This window comes from Lonchura striata, chromosome 18 (assembly GCF_046129695.1).
Source record: "Lonchura striata isolate bLonStr1 chromosome 18, bLonStr1.mat, whole genome shotgun sequence".
In the NCBI taxonomy this organism is placed as follows: Eukaryota; Metazoa; Chordata; class Aves; order Passeriformes; family Estrildidae; genus Lonchura; species Lonchura striata.
This window is the reverse complement of record NC_134620.1, coordinates 10,586,258-10,603,575: the sequence shown is the minus strand read 5'-3', so window position 1 is coordinate 10,603,575 and position 17,318 is coordinate 10,586,258. Positions and strand designations below refer to the sequence as shown.

General features: G+C 59.8%; 1 protein-coding gene and 1 long non-coding RNA gene across 3 annotated transcripts; both read left to right on the top strand.

Moving 5' to 3' along the window:
* Nucleotides 1-862: 862 nt before the first annotated feature.
* On the top strand, nt 863-2,085 carry CRYBA4 (crystallin beta A4). Its single transcript, XM_021544565.1, has 5 exons — nt 863-901; nt 1,019-1,137; nt 1,338-1,479; nt 1,580-1,722; nt 1,853-2,085. The coding sequence occupies exons 1-5, from the start codon at nt 863-865 to the stop codon at nt 1,998-2,000; spliced, it is 591 nt and encodes a 196-aa protein (XP_021400240.1). The 3' UTR covers nt 2,001-2,085.
* Nucleotides 2,086-3,250: 1,165 nt separating this feature from the next.
* LOC110478144 (uncharacterized) lies at nt 3,251-9,969 on the top strand. Of its 2 annotated transcripts, XR_004148942.2 has the most exons (4): nt 3,251-3,384; nt 3,903-5,599; nt 5,866-6,101; nt 7,774-9,969. It is a non-coding gene; the product is annotated as an uncharacterized LOC110478144 (long non-coding RNA). The 2 variants fall into 2 exon arrangements; XR_004148940.2 differs by having other exon boundaries at nt 5,866-9,969.
* The last annotated feature ends 7,349 nt before the right edge of the window (nt 9,970-17,318 follow it).

Sequence of the window (17,318 nt, the reverse complement as noted above, 5' to 3'; positions counted from 1 at the left end):
AGCTGGGACACAGCCCCAGCCCAGCCCCACACCAGGGAGGGCACATGGCAGGAGCCCTGGCAGAGCCTGGGGGCGATGCCCCAGCTCTGGAGCTGTGGGCTGGGGGTCAGAGCCTGTGCCCGGTGGGCCAGCTCCACATCCCGGCTCATCAGCGTCTCTGACACGGTGCCTTTGTTCCGGCCGGTCCCTCCTCCCTGCCATGTGCTGAGTTAGGGGTTTCAGTAATGCTCCCCTGGGCTCTGTCTCTATCTGGAGGCTATAAAAACCCAGCCAGAGGCTGCCGGACATGTCACCTCCCTGGGCACCAGTGCCTCACCCCAGGTAAGAGCTGGAGCCTGGGGCAGCTGGCATGGGGCCTGGGAGTGAGCAGCTGTGGGAACAGGTGGAGGAGCATCCGAGATCCGGGGCTAGACCTCTCCTTGGCACTGGGAGCTGTGGTGGGGTGCTGGGGATTGAGGAGTCGGGGCTGTCCCTGCCTGTGGCAGGTGTTGATGCTCAGTGTGGGCACGCAACCGCCTCTGCAGTGCTCCCAGCTCAGCTCTGCCCTGCCTGCACCGACTGCCAGCACTGGGGCTTTGGCTCAGGGAGCTGCCAGTGGGAGGAGGAGTTTCCCTGGGCACGGGCAGGGATGCCTGCCAGGGCCAGGTGCCCACTGGGCCAGGTGCCCACTGCTCCACATGGCCCTGGTGGCAGCTCTGGCTGGGCAGGGAGAGCCACAGAGCTCTTCATCTTCTCCAACGTGGAGCAACTTGTTGTCACCCACACTGCTCATGAAGGACAACAAGGGCTCCTGAGGTCATTTTCATCTGGGCAGGGAGGCAGCTTTAACTGTCCCCTTCCCCTGTGCTCCGACAGAGCCACCATGACCCACCGCTGCAAGAAATCCTCCGGTCTCTGGAAGGTATGGGCACCTGGGCAGGACCAGCACCGTGCCCTGTGAACACCTGGGAATGGGCCTGCAGTATCTGCTCGGGGCCTTGGCACCCCCAGAGCCCCCTGACTCCCTCTATTCCCCCAGATCGTGGTGTGGGATGAGCCTTTCTTCCAGGGCAAGAAGCACGAGTTCACCACCGACTGCTACAGCACCGCGGAGCACGGCTTCAGCACCGTCCGCTCCTGCAAGATCGAGAGCGGGGCGTGAGTGGGGGTCCCGGGGCACTGCCTCCCCACGCTGCTGCGGGACCCCACGGCTAGCAGGGGGGTTGGAGGATGGAGGCCTCCAGTGCCTTTTGCTCCCCGAGCCGCCTCCCGCGGGCGCGGCTGGCTGCGGCGGGCACAGCCCGGCGGCGAGCGGGGCGGTGGGCATCCCGGGGGTCTCACCCCTCCCGCCCCGGCAGGTGGGCAGGCTTCGAGCACTGCGGCTTCCAGGGGCAGCAGTTCGTGCTGGAGCGCGGCGAGTACCCGTGCTGGGAGGCGTGGAGCGGCAGCAGCGCCTACCACGTGGAGAGGATGTGCTCCTTCCGCCCCATCGCCTGCGCCGTGAGTGCCCCCGCCCCGGAGACCCCCGCGGGGCGACCCCCGGAGCCCTCTGGCCGCGCACGGGGCGGCAGCGCCAAAGCCGTGCCCGTCTCGGCCGCAGGATCACGGACGGAGCAGGTTGATGCTCTTTGAGGAGGAAAACTTCCAGGGCAAGCGGGCAGAGATGAGCGACGACTGCCCCTCGCTGCCCGCCCTGGGCTGGGGCAGCAGCACCGTGGGCTCCTTCCTCGTCCGCTCCGGCGCGTGAGTACCGGGGCTCGCAGCCCGCCGGGGCCGCCGGGGCTCCAGCGGGGCCGGAGGATGCTCCGGCAGCTGCCGGGATGCGCCCGCAGCGCCCAGCCCCGAGCCAGCGCCGCTCTCCGCTCTGCCGCAGGTGGGTGTGCTCGCAGTACCCGGGGTACCGGGGCTTCCAGTACCTCCTGGAGAGCGACAGCCCCGCGGGCGAGTACAAGCACGTCCGCGAGTGGGGGTCCCACGCGCAGACGGGCCAGGTCCAGTCCATCCGCAGGGTCCAGCAGTGACGGCGGGGCCGGAGCCCCCGCGCCCGGCCCGTCTGTCCCGCGGGGCGGCGGCGACAAAGCTCAATAAAGGCTCGGTTTTCCAAGGCGGCGCTGGCAGTTGGGGATGAGCGCCACGGGGGTGCGTGGGAAGGAGTGATGCCGCTCCCGGGGAGGGGAATTTTTCTGCCCGGCTGGAAAAGCCGGGGGTCTGCAGGACTCCCACATCCCACCGCCCCACAGACACCAGGTGCTCTTCCAGCACCTGCCGGGGACTGAAAGGAGCTGCGGGATCAAGCAAATGTGCAGCTATCCCCACGTCCATGCACACCCTGTACCCATCCCAGCACTCTCACCCATCTGTACACACCCCTGCACCCATCCCTCGCTCCCGCACACCCAGTGTGCAGACAAAGCTGGAAATGCAGCAGGGAAAGGCTGGCCTGGAAAAATTCCTCATTTCAGAAGAGCTCTGGAGAAAATGTTTGATGTGGTGAAAATGTCCCATCCATGACATTTGCAGCAGCAAGGCCACCAGCGGAGGGAATGCTGCCCAGCGAGGGATTCTCTCCGCAGGAAATCACAATTAAAAAGTCTAAATAGAAGAAGAAACAAAAAGTTATGGGATGGGCTGAATGAAATCCTCCTGCGCCCCAGGGCAAACCCGCCCGGGGGCCGGCAGCCAGGGAGGAGCGGAGCTTCCTGTCATCCCCGTCCTGTCCCCCGTGTCCCTGCGCAGCTCCAGAGCCCTGGGGGGACGCGGGGCCCGGGAGCGGCGCCAGCACATGGCCAGGCACGGTGGGCAGCTGGCGGCGAGGCCAGAGGTCCCCGGGGACCCGGCGGGGATTTTGGAGAACAATGCGGGAGCCCAGCAGCTGCACAGCGCTGCGGAGGGACTGTCACAACCCCCGGCGGGAGGGAGCTGTCCCTGTGTCCCCAGGCTCTGTGCCATCCGTCCCCACCGAGCCCGGGCTCATCCTGCCCACCACGTCCCCAGGGCTGTGCCCGACACCCCTGCCCCCCTTGTCCCGTGTCCCCGGGGTCACACCCATGGCTGTGGGGAGCCCGTGACTTCACGGCGGACGATGTCCTGGCAGGGGGTGACAGTGACATTTGCAGCGGCTGTCGTGGCCGAAAGGGTCCCCAGCGTCTCCCGCAGCGGGAGCGGTGCGGGGAAAAGGCGACTCGGCCGCGTTTCCAGCATTAAAATTTAATGCGAGTTGCAGCATCCTCCTGCGCCGTAGGTAGGGCCGGGGGGGCCGGGGGCTGCTGGAGGAGGAGGAGGAGTTTGCTTGGCCGCCTCTTCCTCAGGGATGCTCTGGGAAAGCTCCGGCACAAAGGAGCGGCGCGGCGGGCAGGAGCCAGCGGAACCGGCGCCCCCCGGCCCCAGCCCGGCCCCCCGGAGCAGGTAACGCACCGCGGACGTGGCTCCGCTCCCTGCGGACGGGGAAGGGGCGCCGGTGGGGTCTGGGGGAGCCCGGGGGCCGCCCCCACCTCCGGCCGGGAGCGGGGGTGATGTCGCCCCGGGATTCGGGGTGTCCTGCGGGCATCGCTCCGAGAGGTGCGGAGCCGGCGGGCGCGGCTGCTCCCTCCTCTCCATGCCCCAAAAATAGCCCCCTTCTCGATATATTATCCTCTGGTTATAAATAACCCCACGAGAGCCCCCCCCCCAGTCAGGACTCCCTCGTTCCTCGGGGGTGCCAGGCCCCCTCCCTTTGTTAGGGCAGGAGCAGCCGCGCATCCCGCGCCGTGTTCCCGGCCACATCCCGGCCCGGCGGGCGATCCCGGTGATCCCGGTGCTGAGACAGCGCTGGGCAGCCTGGCCCCCCCTGCCCGAACACCGCCTGCAGCCCGCGGCCCAAATCAGGACTAACTGCTGCACCGCTTGTCTGTATTTTTTTTTTTCTTTTTTTTTTTTTTTTTCAGAATCCTCATCAAGAATAGGGCTCCTGCCAGGTAAATGGATTCTTGCCTGATTTTCAATGCTCCTGGGAGATTTGTAGGCAAAATGCTGTTTTACTAAAACAGCTAAAGCTGATGATCCTAGGCGGGGGTTAGAGGCGAGGCTGGGGCCAGCAGCCCCAGGGCACAGCCCAGCCCTTCCTTCCCCCCCTCCCCGAATTAACCTGGCAGATGCTCTTCTTGCGGAGCCATTTTCTCTCCCTCATTGTCTCGCAGCCAGCCTTTTGTGTGTGCGGGTAAGTCCTGCCCTGGGAGCCAGGAGGAGCCCAGAAATAATCCGATTTTCAGGCGTTGTGGGCTTGCAAGGAGCCTTTCACACCCTCACATCTCCCCCTTCTACCGGGCTGCCCAGCCCCAGAGCTGCAGACAAAGGCAGCGGTGCCTGGCACCCCTGCAGCAGCACCAGAGCCTGGGCAGTGCCAGAGCCTGGGCAGTGCCAGAGCCTGGGCTCTGCTGGATGGCAGCAAGGCTCGGGCAGCACTGGCAGGGCACAGGACCGGGGTGTCTGCCCACCCCGCTGGCATCTGGGGGCTCAGGGTGTGTGGATGCCACATCCCAGAGACCATTCTTTAGGATCTCTTGCCTGGTGTGCCCTCATCTCCCTGCCCCTGCCCGCAGTGGAGCTTGTGCTCCTTCCCTCCCTCTCTCCTCACTCGAGGAGGGGGTTGAGCCCCATTTAATTCGGGTGTGCAGCCCCCCAAGGGCCACTGTATGTGCCACCCACACGTGTGGCAGAGGCAGCTCAAGCTCACACCCAGGATGAATGTTGAGGTGAGTCCTGTCTGCACAAAATGGTTTTTCCCTCCCTGTCCCCTGGGATGTGCTCCATGGCCAGGCCAGAGAGGCCACCCTGCCCCAGCACGGGCACCTCCCACTTGGGTCCATCTGCCAGATGCTCATTCCTGCTGCTGGGCTGCAAATGCTGCCCGGACCCGGTGCTGTCCCCACGGTGGGGACTGTCCTGCCAGCAGCGTGTGGTGACAATGAGCATGTGGTGACAATGAGTGTGGTGACGAGCCGAGCCATGGGAAGCAGGAGTGGCTCAGTGGTTGAACTGCAGAGTCATCACGGCCCCGTTCCCCCGGGACCTGCTGCTGTCCCTGTTTGCCCAGGCAGGCAGGGCAGGTCACAGACATGGGCTGGCTGCTGGCACCGGCCACGTGTCCCCAAATCCCCGAGGAGATGGAGCAGCACCCACCACAACGTGGCTGTGACCCAGTTTAACCACTGCAACTGCAGGGTCCCAGTGATGCAGCTTTACCCCCCGGCAGGGACAGGGGCAGAGGTGGCAGCAGAAGGGACACTGGCAGTGCCAATCAGTCCCTGCCTCCACTGCAGGGGTTACAGCAACGAGCAGGGACAGTCTGGGGCATTGCCACCATTTCTGGTGTGGTGGTTCCCATGCCCCGCTGTGCCTGGTTCAGCTCCTTCACCCTGCAAGGGGACAGGGACAGGAAGGTCTGTGCCCAAACCTCCTGCCAGGCTCCTGCCAGCTCGGCTGGGCTGTGCCTGAGGACGGGGCCCTGTTTCTCCCCCTTGCTGCGTTGGTTGTTTCTCTTGCAGCTGCTAATGACTGACCTGAGGTCTGTTCACACAGTCCCCTCGCAGAGCCTCGTGGAGCAGGGGACATTGCACAGCACTCCTGCAGCTGCTGAGCACAGGTAGGACCCTGGGGAGGGGACACAGGTAGTGTCAGCCCCGTGCTCTTCCACCCCTCGTGAGCAGGGAGGGTGCTGGGCAGCCGGGATCATCCTTCCTCCTCAGGGCTTCATCTCTTGGAGGGCTCTCCCCAGGCCCCAGTGGGGTGTAGGGGTTCACACCATCCCCAGGGCCACCTGCATGAGAGGATGTGTCCCCCACGTGTGCCCAGCTGTGGGGAGGGGGTGGCTGCCACAGCCCAGGGTCTCACAGCATCTCTGCTCCTCAGTGCCACCACCCCAGGAGCACGGCCCAGCTCCTGCCTGGCCAGACTGACCGTGTCCAGGAGCTGCCATCACAACCAGCACATGATGCCAGAGCCGGGCTGGCCCCAGCAGAGCACCCTGGTGCCCAGTGCCATGGCGTGGAGCCACCAGTCCGGCCACTGCGGGGGACACAGCCCGGGAGACTGCAGTGGGGACACCTGAGGACACAGGGCTGTGCATGCACGCTGTTTTCTGCAAGGTGCTGGGCTGTCCTTGCCTCCCACTGCTCCCCCAGGCCTGTCTCCTTCCCTGGGCACAGAGGAGGGAGAAGGAAAAGGGAGTGGGGACAGAGCTGTGCCAGCTCCTCATGGTGACACCATGGCCAGAGCCCAAAGGGGCTCTGCTTGTCCCCACTGATCCTGCCCTTCCCTCTGGCTGTTGGTGAAGTCCTGGAGCTTTCTGAAACCCCTGGTGGTGTGTGGAGCATCCTGGAACTTGGAGAGGAGCATGGGCAGTGAATCCTCCTGCCATGGCCTCTGCAGTGCCCTGGAAGCAGGTGGGACACGTCCTGGCCAAGCAGCCAGCCGGGCCCGTGTCCCCACACAGGCAGGACAGGGGTGCGGGGGGCTGGGGGCAGACACAGCTCCTGGCAGGGGCTACAGCCTTGAAGTCCAAACTAGAAAAGCGTCCTCCTGGGGACCAGAGAGGCTCATGCTGTGGGAGGAGGTGACCCAGAGGGACACAGGGCAGAGGCTTTCCTGGGTGCCCCATCCCAGCCCTGTTTTTTGGGTCACAGTGCTCCTGCAACCCTTGGAGCACTGCTCAGCCCCATGGGGAGGCAGCTTCTGATGGGGAGGGGGTAAGCTGTGGGTCACCTTTCCTCTGGGTCTCCTGCTCCCTGCACGTGCAGTGGGAGCTTGCTGCAGTCCTGGAGCAGCTGTCCTGGCCTGTGCTGGAGCCTGACCCCAGACACTGCCAGTGATTCTCTCACCCCCTCCTCCTCTGCTTCTCCCAGCTCCTTTAGAGTCCTTTCGGCACTGCTGGGCCTGTGTCCTCCATGCCTCTGTCTCATCTCACCTTTCCCAGCCCAGGGGTGGTCAGTACCTGTTGTGAGGTGCCTCTGGTACCTCCCTGGCAGGAATCAGAGGAGCAGATGCCTGCTGAACATTTCATCCCGGGACAGCTGAACTGGCTGAACCCTCCGCTAACACCTTCCCAAATGTCACAGCCCAAAAATGCCTCCTGCTCTTGTGAGCCAGAGCCCTGCTGCTGACGGGCCTGGCTCTGCATGCTGCCAGTATTAACCTACTAACCTGCTGGGACCCCTGTGCCCTCCCCGGGGCCACCACGGCCCCTGGCACATGGACTAACCCACTAACCAGCCCAGCGCATGCCCTACTAACCCACAGCAGCCCTGCCTCGTGCCCACTAACCACGGCAGCAGCGCTGCCTTTAAAGGGGAACAGAAAAGCTGGAAAAGGGTTTTGGAAGTGCCAGGTGGCAGTGCCAGGCTGCACAGGCAGGGACAGGCAGGGGCAGCCCTGGCTGAGGGCAGGAGAGTGGATTTGGCTGCCCAGCACTGGGCAGGAGTGGTGCTGGGCTGCTCCTGCCCGTGCAGAGAGCCCCTGTCCTGGGCAGGAGAGGGGACTGCTGGTCCCTGGGCAGGAGAGGGGACTGCTGGTCCCTGGGCAGGAGAGGGGAGCAGCAGCCCCTGCCCCGGGCAGCCCTCGGCAGCATGAGCAGAGGGTTTTCCCCACATGCCCTGCCCAGCTCTGCCTGTGGAGCCTGCTGCTGACTAGGAGCCTAAAACGGTTTTATCAGCAGAAGCTTTTCAGTTCCTTTTTAAGCCGGTAGATCTCTGTTACTAACACATTCCTGAACTGAATTAAACAAACTAACCGTTGCTGCTTTTCTCTTCATTTCTCTTCCAGTGTGTGTGTCCTCTAAGGCAGACCAGTGCCCTGCTTCTGTTACTAACCTGTACTTCTGTTTCTACTGTACTAATCCTCCCTGACTGTTTATCTCTTGCTACTAACAACTCTCTTTGCACTTTGCCTCTCGGGTGCTGTTTGCCATGACAAGTGACAGTGGCTCCTCCTGGACTTACCCACCTGCAGCACTCGATTTTTTTGTGCTGCTGAGCATCCCTGGCTCCCATTTGGTACCATGGGAAAGAAGATGCTCAGGCTGGGGCACTATGAATATTTCCCTCCTGGAAAAATTCAAATCTGTTTTCCAACAAATTTGACGTGGCACAATGAGGAAAAGAGGCTGAGTGGCAACAGGACAGTACAAACCCATTAATAATGGCTGTAGAGGCCCAGCAAACCCCGTTTGCAAAGAGATTCATCCACAGAGCAAAGGCTGCCATGAGCCTGAGCTCGGGGCTCTCCTGAGGCCTCAGGTCACCTGTCATGGGCAATGTTCCCGTGCTGCTCCCAGCATTGGTGCTCCTGGGCTCCTCTCTTCACCCCTCTGTCTCTCCACAGTTTATCTTGTGCCTGGTGCATGTGGAAGCTGCTGCTGGCAGCGTGGCCCTGACTAACTGAGCTCCGTGTCACCGCTGGGTCCCACTGCAGGGTGCCCTGGCCCCAGGCAGGGACAGGGCTGGGCACTGGGGGTCACAGGGGCTCTGCCATCAGGTGATGGGGGCATGGCCTGGCCTTTCTTTCTGTCTGTCAGCCAGAGGGACATCCCCAGCCTCCGCAGGGACCCTGCCAGGGTGAAGGATCCAGGCTCTGGCTCGCTGCCGTGGGTTTGGCACGTGGCAAGGCACTGATGGGGTTCAGAGCAGGGGACAGGGCTGAGCCCTGCGTGCCAGCAGAGGATGGTGGCTCTGTGCTGCTGGCCTGTGAGGACATCCCGGGCTGTGGCTGTTGGGGGACAAGGCACCCCTCAGCCACAGGTCACGGCAGCTCTGTCAGGGGGGCAGAACCAGAACAGAACAGGGTTCTGCTCTCTTGGCTTTGCTTTGTGCTCTCTGCTGCCATGGCCAGGGCTTCCCCAGAGCACCTGCTGCCACTGATGTCACTGTCACCCACGGCAGCTCTCCTGCCTGCACTGGAAGGCAGAGCTGGACGGGGTTCTCTGGGTGGCCCCATGACACTGCCATCTCCCCTGGGCATCCCTGCCAGGCTCTAACCCAGCCTGCTCCTTTACTGGGGGGTCTCTCAGGCTCTTGGGGGTCTCCTCCCCACCCAGCTCTGTGTCTGTCCAACCTCCACCTTATCCCCCTAATCCCTCAAAGGCCCTTCTCTGCACAACTGCCACCAGGATGGATTTTAGGGTTGATGCTCCTGTGTTTGATGGAAGGGGGGACAGGGTTCTGCTGTGGGCAGAGTGGGGAGCACAGGGACAGGAATGGGACAGGAATGGGACAGGAATGGGACAGGAGGATGAGCCAGATCAGGCCCAGGGTGGGTGTTCAGGGCTCCTGCACAGGAGAGGAGCATCACAAGTTGTCAGAGCCCACCACTTTGAGGAACTCTCCTCCCTGCCCCACAGACCCCTCCTCTGCTCCAGAGCAACCCCCCTGTACCCAGGGGGACCTCCCCAGGCTGGTCACCCAGGGGACATGTGGGACCACCTCGTTGGCAGAGGATGGAGCTGGCAAATGCCACCCTGCACAGCCTGCACAGTGAGGACAGGCCACCAGTGCCCCCCTCAGAGCAGGGCAGGAGGGCAGAGAGGCCCCACCAAACAACCAGGCTCCTCCTTTGCTCTGCTCCTGCCCCTCAGGGCTCCCTGTCCCTGCTCCCCAGACCCCGTGGCTGGCAGAAGTTGATCCCTCTGTCTGTCCATCCCTCTTTGGTGCCGTCCCCAGAGCTGTGTGGAGAGGGGCACCATGTGCAGACCCCCTTCCAGCTGTGGTGGTGGATGTGTGGCCAGGGCACCCCAGCAGTGCCACGGGCAGAGGTGCAGCCCTGGGGGCACTGTCCTGCCCAGGGTGCTCCGGCTCAAGCTGCCCCTGCTCTGTGGGCACAGCCGCGCTGGCTGGGCACTGCCAGGAGCCCCATAAGTCCCCACAGCCCCGAGGATGCCCCCACAGCCCCGAGGATGCCCCCACAGCCCCGAGGATGCCCCCACTGCCTGTAATGCCTACTGTGAACATGGCAAGTGTGCAACCACCTCGCTGTCTTCTTTGTCTTCTGTCTTTGTGCAGTGTGGGGGGCTGGGGGCGCCCCAGCTCCCTTGGGGGGGCCAGGACGGGCCGTTCTCGCCTCGGCATCCTGCTGAGGCCCCGGGGGTGCGGCAGGACCGGGGTGGGAGGTGGGGAGAAGGGGCGCTGGAGGGTGGGCACCCCCGGGCACCCCCGGGCACCCCGGCGGGTGGCTCTGGGGGCACGGAGCCCCCGGTGCCGGGGCTCGGAGGGGGCACTGCCGGGACCGGGCCGGGCTCGGAGGGCGGCGGCAGGTGGAGCTCGTGTTCCAGCAAAGCCCGGCTGCATCCCTGGAAGTGCCCAAATTCAGGCTGGACGGGGCTGGGAACGACCAGGCTGCGCTAGCGGGAAGCATCGCTGCCCACGGCCGGGAAGTGGAAGGAATGAGCTCGAAGCGCTCTCAAAGCATCCCACGGCTCTGCGGTTCCAGCCTGGCCACGGGGAGCAGGACACGGCTCCTGCCTGCCTTCCTCCGGAGGGGTGGCTGGACACCCCCGCCTGTGGGGAGGGGTCCCGGCTCCGTCCCCTCCCGGCTATTCCCATGTTTATTTTCCCAGCATTTTGACGTGTCGCGGCGAGTGCCCCAGCCCGTGGTGGCAGGGAAGGCGTACGAGCAGGAGAAGTGATGCTCGTGTACATCAAACCGCGGCGCGCTTCTGCGAAATGGATCCGGGGATTTTGGGGAGCGCGGGGCTCTCAGCCACAGAGGGGCCGGAGGGATGGAGGATGCCCAAATTGCCTTTCCCAAATGGCCCAGAGCTGGCCACGGAGCTGCCGAGGGAGCCGGGGCAGCAGCAGGGAGCCAGCGCAGGGAGCAGCTCCGTGCCCGCAGCTCTGCCCAAGCCCCGGCTGCACCGCGCTGCCCTCATTGCTGTCTCTGTTCCCACTTGTACAAACAGAGCATTAAAAACCCCACTGATCTTCCATTCTCCCCTCCCTCCCTTTCAGCCGTGCTCACACCCTTATCCAGGTTTTTCTCAGATCCCGGGGTTTTATCCCAGGAAGCATCATGTGTTTGCTGTCCCCAGCACTCACAGGGACACAGCTGGGTCCACCTGAAGTGGAAAACTCCTTAACTGCGGGCATCACCCCTGTGGGGCCGCTGAGCAGGTGCCCTGGGCACTCAGCGTGCCTGCTCGCCTTGGGCGAGGAAAAACCTCCTTAACTCCACCCGTGCCCACCCTCTGCAAACCTCTGTTTCCCCAGCCAGCTCTGTCTGTTCCGTATCTTGCAGCAAGCAGAGCCCAGAGGCACATGTGGGATAGTGGGCGAGGCTGGAGCTGAAGGCAGGACATCCTGGCGCATCTTGAAGCAATTAAAGTATCAATTACAGAGCTCTGAGCCGCCTCCCTGCCTCTTCCACTCTGCGGAACAAGGCAGGGGCTGTGCCTTGCTTGGGCACCAGGATAAAGCTTTCAGCTGACAGAAAGCAGGCTCAGGTTGAGCATCAGGGAAAAATTCTTCCCTGTGAGGGTGGTGAAGCCCTGGCTGTGGCTGCTCCATCCCTGGAAGTGTCCAAGGCTGGGTTGGATGGGCTTGGAGCAACCTGGGACGGTGGAAGGTGTCCCTGCCCATGCAGGGGTGACAATGGATGGGCTTTAAGGTTCTTTCCAAACCATTCTGTGATTCCAAGGGGTCCCAGATCCTGATTTCTCCAGGATCAACCATGTCTGGGCACTTCCCTCCACCGGGAGCAGCTCCAGGCCCACGCAGCCACACTCTCATTAATATGTGGGATTGTGAGACGATCCATAATTAGATGCTAACTGAGTTTTCTCTAAGTTGGGTGAGGGAAGGTCACCAAGGTAGGACTGGAGTCAGCTTATTGTTATTATCAATCAATAACCTATTTATTTTCCAACATTCCTATTAACCTCTGCGAGCCACTCGCTGTTTCCCTATGAAAGGGCTGTGCTGCTGCTTTGCTGACTGGACAACTCTGATTGAAAATGGAGCAGTGACCCGACCCCAAAAGCAGAATCCAATTAAAATCATTTTCATTTGTAGATTAATATCTTTTAGCATGTTCTACATCCCTTGCTTCAGCATTTCGCACAGGAGCCGCTGCCTCGTTACAGCGGTGCCGTAAGAAAATAATTACAATTAATTAGACATGGAGACAATTAGGACTGTCCTTTTCCAGGACTGGGGGACGGTGCCCAGCTGTGATGTGGCACTGCCATGGTGGCAGTGATTTGTGGCTGGTGGGACAGGGCTTGGGGCAAGGAGAGGGACAAGGAGGTCTCAGAGTCTGGCTCCTTGTGCCCCTGTCCAAGCACCAGCCCGGGAAGGAGGGTGGGTGAGGGTCCCTGGTGGGGATGGAAGAGGTTCCTGTGCTGATGGAAGAGGTCCCCAATCGTGGAGGCTCATCACATCATGGCGGGTCCCATCCTTGTCCCCTCCCTGGGGCTGGGCGTTGCTGAGTGCAGGAATTGCCAGATGCAGCTGGGTCTCGAGGTAAAGTCTATTATTAATAACGTGACTTTGTTAATAAAAAGATTAAAATTAGGTTTATGGTTTGCCGACTGCCCTTTCCACGCTGTAATCATCCCTCATGCATATTCATGAGCCTCTCATTAGTAACCACTGCTTACAAGGCGGCTAAACAGCCCAACCCTTCAGCAGCCACCATCTCCTTAACTGCTTAACTTGCTCGCTGATTACCAACATCAAATTAACTCTGCAGAACGGATCTAATAAGCTTCCCGGTGCCTTCAAACCTCCTTGAAAATTGCTCTGATGTCTCCATGGGGCCCTATTAAAAAAAATCCTTCCCCTGAGCACAGCAGGGAACGCATCGGGCCGCGGCGCTGCCGGTGCCCAGCCCTGCCCGGTGCCCGGGGGCAGCTTCCCGGAGCGCCCAGCGGAGCAGCCCCGCTCCGTGTGCCGCCTTTGCACCGGGAACAGCTCTTTAAAATGATGAGCTGTTCTCCCTGATCCTTCATTAAACACCCCAAGACTTAATTTCGCTGTTTGGTAGCTCGGGGGTTGCGTAACAAAAGAATAAATAAGAACGACCTTTCCATTTAATTACATTTTTTTTTTTTAGATATGGGAAATGCCTCGGCTCTCTGGCAGGGGGTGTGTGGAGGTCTGGTGGTGTTTAGGAGTGATGGGACCAGCCTGATGATGCTGGCTGTGGTCTGGGCCAGGTTTGGGGACACCCCACAGTGCTGGGGACACAGTGCAGTGCCACGGAGGACGAGCCACGGGCTGGGGATGACACTTGGCACAGAGCACGGGGGTGGCTCCCTGGCAATTAACTCCTCCCTGGCAATTAACTCCGAGTGTTTCGGCAGCGGCCGTGGCCATGCGGAGGAACGCGAGGGAGCCTTCATCCCTCATTGCCATGGCAACCGTGCACAGGGATGGAGAGCTGAGGGGCCTGGGGGATGCATCCCTCTGGTGCACAGAGCTGAGACGCCCCCAAAACCCCTTCTGGGATAGGGATGGATGGGCTGCAGCCTCTGCGATGTCAAGGGCTTCCATCAGACAGATCCAGCCCACCTGGGGCTCAGAACTCCCTGGATGCAGCCAGGTGGGATGGGAAATCCAACCTTGGATGTGCCCCCTGCTCCTGGGAGAGCTGTGCCAGGTGCCAGGCTGAGCCCCCAGCCCCTGTGCCATGCCCCCTCACACCCCTGCACGCAGCTGGTGGTGGCTGCAAATTCCCACCTCCAGCCCGTATTTCCTGCCTGCTGGAGAGAGCACAGACACAGCTCTCACTCAGGAGCTTGCAGCAGGCACAGACAGGGAGATTTAGTAGGCAGGAGGTGGAAAATTTGTGTTTGGGCTCCCTGCTTGGTGCCACAGGGAGCTGGAGGATGCAGCTGCTGGCACTGTGCCCCCTGAATGAAGGACAGGGATCCTCCACTCCGTCCTGAGCCTGGAACCCAAGCTTGGGGTCTGGTCAGCAGAGCCAGCAGTGTCCCCCTGCATGGTTAGAGGGGTCAGGGACCAGGCTGTGTGGGCAGAGAATCCTGTGGTCCTGCTGCACAAAATCCCAGCCCTACACCATCCCAGTCCCACATTATCCCCGTCCCACACCATCCCAGTCCCACATTATCCCAGTCCCATGTTATCCCTGTCCCACACCATCCCTGTCCCACATTACCCCTGTCCTGCACCATCCCTGTCCCATGTTATCCCTGTCCCATGTTATCCCTGTCCCACAGCATCCCAGTCCCACACCACCCCTTCCCACAGCATCCCTGCCCCCGAGGGGGGCCCGCAGGCTGGGGTAGGGGCGCAGGGCCGGCTGAGCAGGTGAGGAAGGAGCTCCTCAGCCTCCTGCCAGCCAGAGGAGCAGCTGTGTGCTCATCTCCTGCCCAGCTGGCCCCAGCCCAGCTCCGAGCTGAGGCACCTTGGGAAGGCAGAAGCCATTCCACACCCTGATCCCTCACTTTCACTCCACATCCCTCCCCCACAACCTCCTCCCTGCATATTCTCCCCCGATTCAGGCTGATATTAATAATGGCTTATTTCAAGCTTTCAGCCCACTTCCTCGGAAGAAAATATTTATCCTGAGCTCCATTTTCCATTTCTTTTCAATTACCCAGGGCAGATCACCTCCCCACAACTCTCCTCTTTAGCCATGAACACAAATCCTATTGCCTTTTCTCTTTCCATGTATTTGCCCTTTGATTTAAGCTGCATTTTCTCCTGTTTTCATCAGTTCTGGCCCTCTCCTGCTGTATATCTCCCTGTTTATCTACTTTCCAAAGGCCTCCCCCTATTTCTCCGGCCTGGATCAATACAGCTGCAGAACCAACTGGCAGCTCCTTGCTGCTGCTGCCTGTAGTTTTTCTTAGGGGACTTGTCCAGTATTTCTTGTTAAGCTTCTGTCTCAGCTTGTTCCATTTCTCATTAGGTTTTAGCACTGGCATTGTAGTATTTCTTGCATTTCCATGCAGCCCAGCGGATCTCTTGGAATTCTTAATGTTGAGGCTTAAAGCCTCCTCTTTAGTGGGCTCCCGGGTCCTCCCCAGCAGCTGGAAGTGCTGAGCAGCGAGACACTTGGATTTTCAGGTGGAGAAGAGAATTCCTCTGGCTCCAAGCCGGGCCAGGAGCCTTTCTTACAAAAGGGGAGATGGGGATTATCTGCATTTTAGAGCGTTTTTACCAGGCGATGCATTTCCTAGGGCTGTGGTGGATGGCAGTGCCAGAGGGTGGGGGAAGGATGGGATGGTTGGAAGGGCAGAGTGTGGCAGCTCCTCCGAGCCCCCTCTGTGCCCCTAAAACCCAAACCCCTTCATCCGTTCCTGCCAGCACACATCCTGGATATTCCAAAAGGGTTTTGTGTTGTTGTATTTTTTTGTTTGTTTGTTTTTTTCCATCTGCATCCCTCCCAGAATTTTCCTTCCAAGAGAAAAGCTGCTGTTAAAAGCCAGCCCAGCTTTGCAGCTGTCAGGAGCCAGCAGATGTATTGCTCTCATGGCTGCATCCCTGAGTATTAAACACGACGTGCAGCCGCCACCACGCAATATTTCCTGGGATGCCACAGCTCTGCAGGAGCCAGGCAGTGTCCTTTAAAATCAAACCAATTTTTCCTGTCTCCTCCACAGAATAGTTTTATTTATCCACACTCCACCAGCTGTTACTGCAGGTTAACCAAAGGTTGTAAAACCACTTTTCTAACGCCCTTTAACTTTGTGTGGTTTGTTATTGAAATTATTCATCTCGGATTGAGGGGTTTTCCTTATCAGGTGGGGATAAAACAGGAAAATCTGGCCCTTCCCTGCCCTGTAGAGTGCTCTGTCCTTGGAGCTTGGAGCCTTCCTGGGGCCATGGAGCTGCTCCACGTTGTCTGGGAGGGATGGAGATTCCAGGGATGGAGATTCCAGGGATGAGGATTGAGAGATGGAGATTCCAAGGATGAGGATTGCAGGGATGGGGATTGAAGGGATAGGGATTGCAGGGATGGATGTTGTGTGGTGGTTCAGTCCTTGCACACCTCTGAATGTCATTTCTGTGCAGGTGATTCCCACATCCAGAAAAGAAAGATGAGGCTGATGAAATCCAGTCTTCTCTTCAGTCTGACCAGGATAATTCACCACGAGCTAAGCAAAAGGGAATTATTCTTAAATGCAAATAAAAGTTAAATAAAACTGCTTTCTGATGGACCATCCACATCAATCAGGGGGAAACACTTCACTGGAACTCCTGCTCAGGTGTCCAGAGCTACCCAGACCCTCGTTACCGCCCTGTTGACGGGGACAGGGATGACACTGTGGGGATGTGGAGGGGAGTCACAGCTCTGACACAGCCTGGGGACAGCTCAGTGAGGCGGGCAGGGGGACAAGAGGGGAAATGGGGACAGGAGGTGGCTGGAGGTGTCCCACCCACACCAAGGAGCCATGAACATCCTGGTGTTTGTACTCCTCTGTAACCCACCCACCAATCCCAGTGCTGACAGAGATGTATTTTTAGTTGCTGCAGCACAATTAAGTCTTCTCGTTAGTCTCAGGAGGAGAAGGAGGCTGTTGGTTTACTTGCAAATGCTTGAGGTAATTCTCTAATGGCTCCTCCACCATTACACAGACTCTGTTTTCCATCTCTTATCATATGTAATCCCTAATGATTCCTCCGTTATGTCCTGTTTTATTAAAGCACCATTGAACTATAGCCTATTGATTTAGATTTCACAGACAATTGAAATTTAAATTGACTCCAAATTGAATGTCTCCATGCAATCTGTGTTCTGCACTAAAGATAGATAAAATGCTTCTATTTTTGATAACAACTTATAGCGGAGGGAGGCACATTTCAATTTCAGGAGGCGCAGAAGGGCGTCAGGATTCCCGTGACAATGGCAGCAGGTTCCTGACCCCTCTGGGCACTCGGGGCTCAGAGGGAGCAGCAGGGCAGCATGCACGTGGCCATTTGTGTTGGATTTAGAGAAAAATGGGGCTTAATGCCGTGAAGGCTGTGGCTGGGGAATTCCTGGAGGGCTCTTGATTTCCTGAGCACCAGCTGAGCCACCCGTGCTGCCTGCCCGAGGTGCCAGCGGGTGCTTGGCCCTGGGATGCTTTTCATAAACCACAGAACCATGGAAACCCACACTGCTTTGGGTTGGAAGGTGTTGGAGTTCAGGAGATCCCTCTGGCTGCCCTGGCTGTCTCGAGACCCTGGCATGAAGTCAAAAACAGGTGTGGCTTCGATTTTAGCCCGTGGAAAAAGCTGCCAATGTTGTATGAGGAATTACAAGCCACAAGGGTATTAGTAGTGTGATATTTGAACTAACACAGGGCGGAAAAGTAGAATTTTGGGATTTTTAGAATGGGGTTCAAGGGGGTACAAGATGGAGGAATTTGGGCG

Coding starts and splice junctions, on each gene's coding strand:
- CRYBA4 (XM_021544565.1), top strand. CDS start 863: ATGACCCACCGCTGCAAGAAATCCTCCGGTCTCTGGAAG. Junction 1,138..1,337: donor TGCAAGATCGAGAGCGGGGC/GTGAGTGGGGGT, acceptor CCGCCCCGGCAG/GTGGGCAGGCTTCGAGCACT. Junction 1,723..1,852: donor TTCCTCGTCCGCTCCGGCGC/GTGAGTACCGGG, acceptor GCTCTGCCGCAG/GTGGGTGTGCTCGCAGTACC.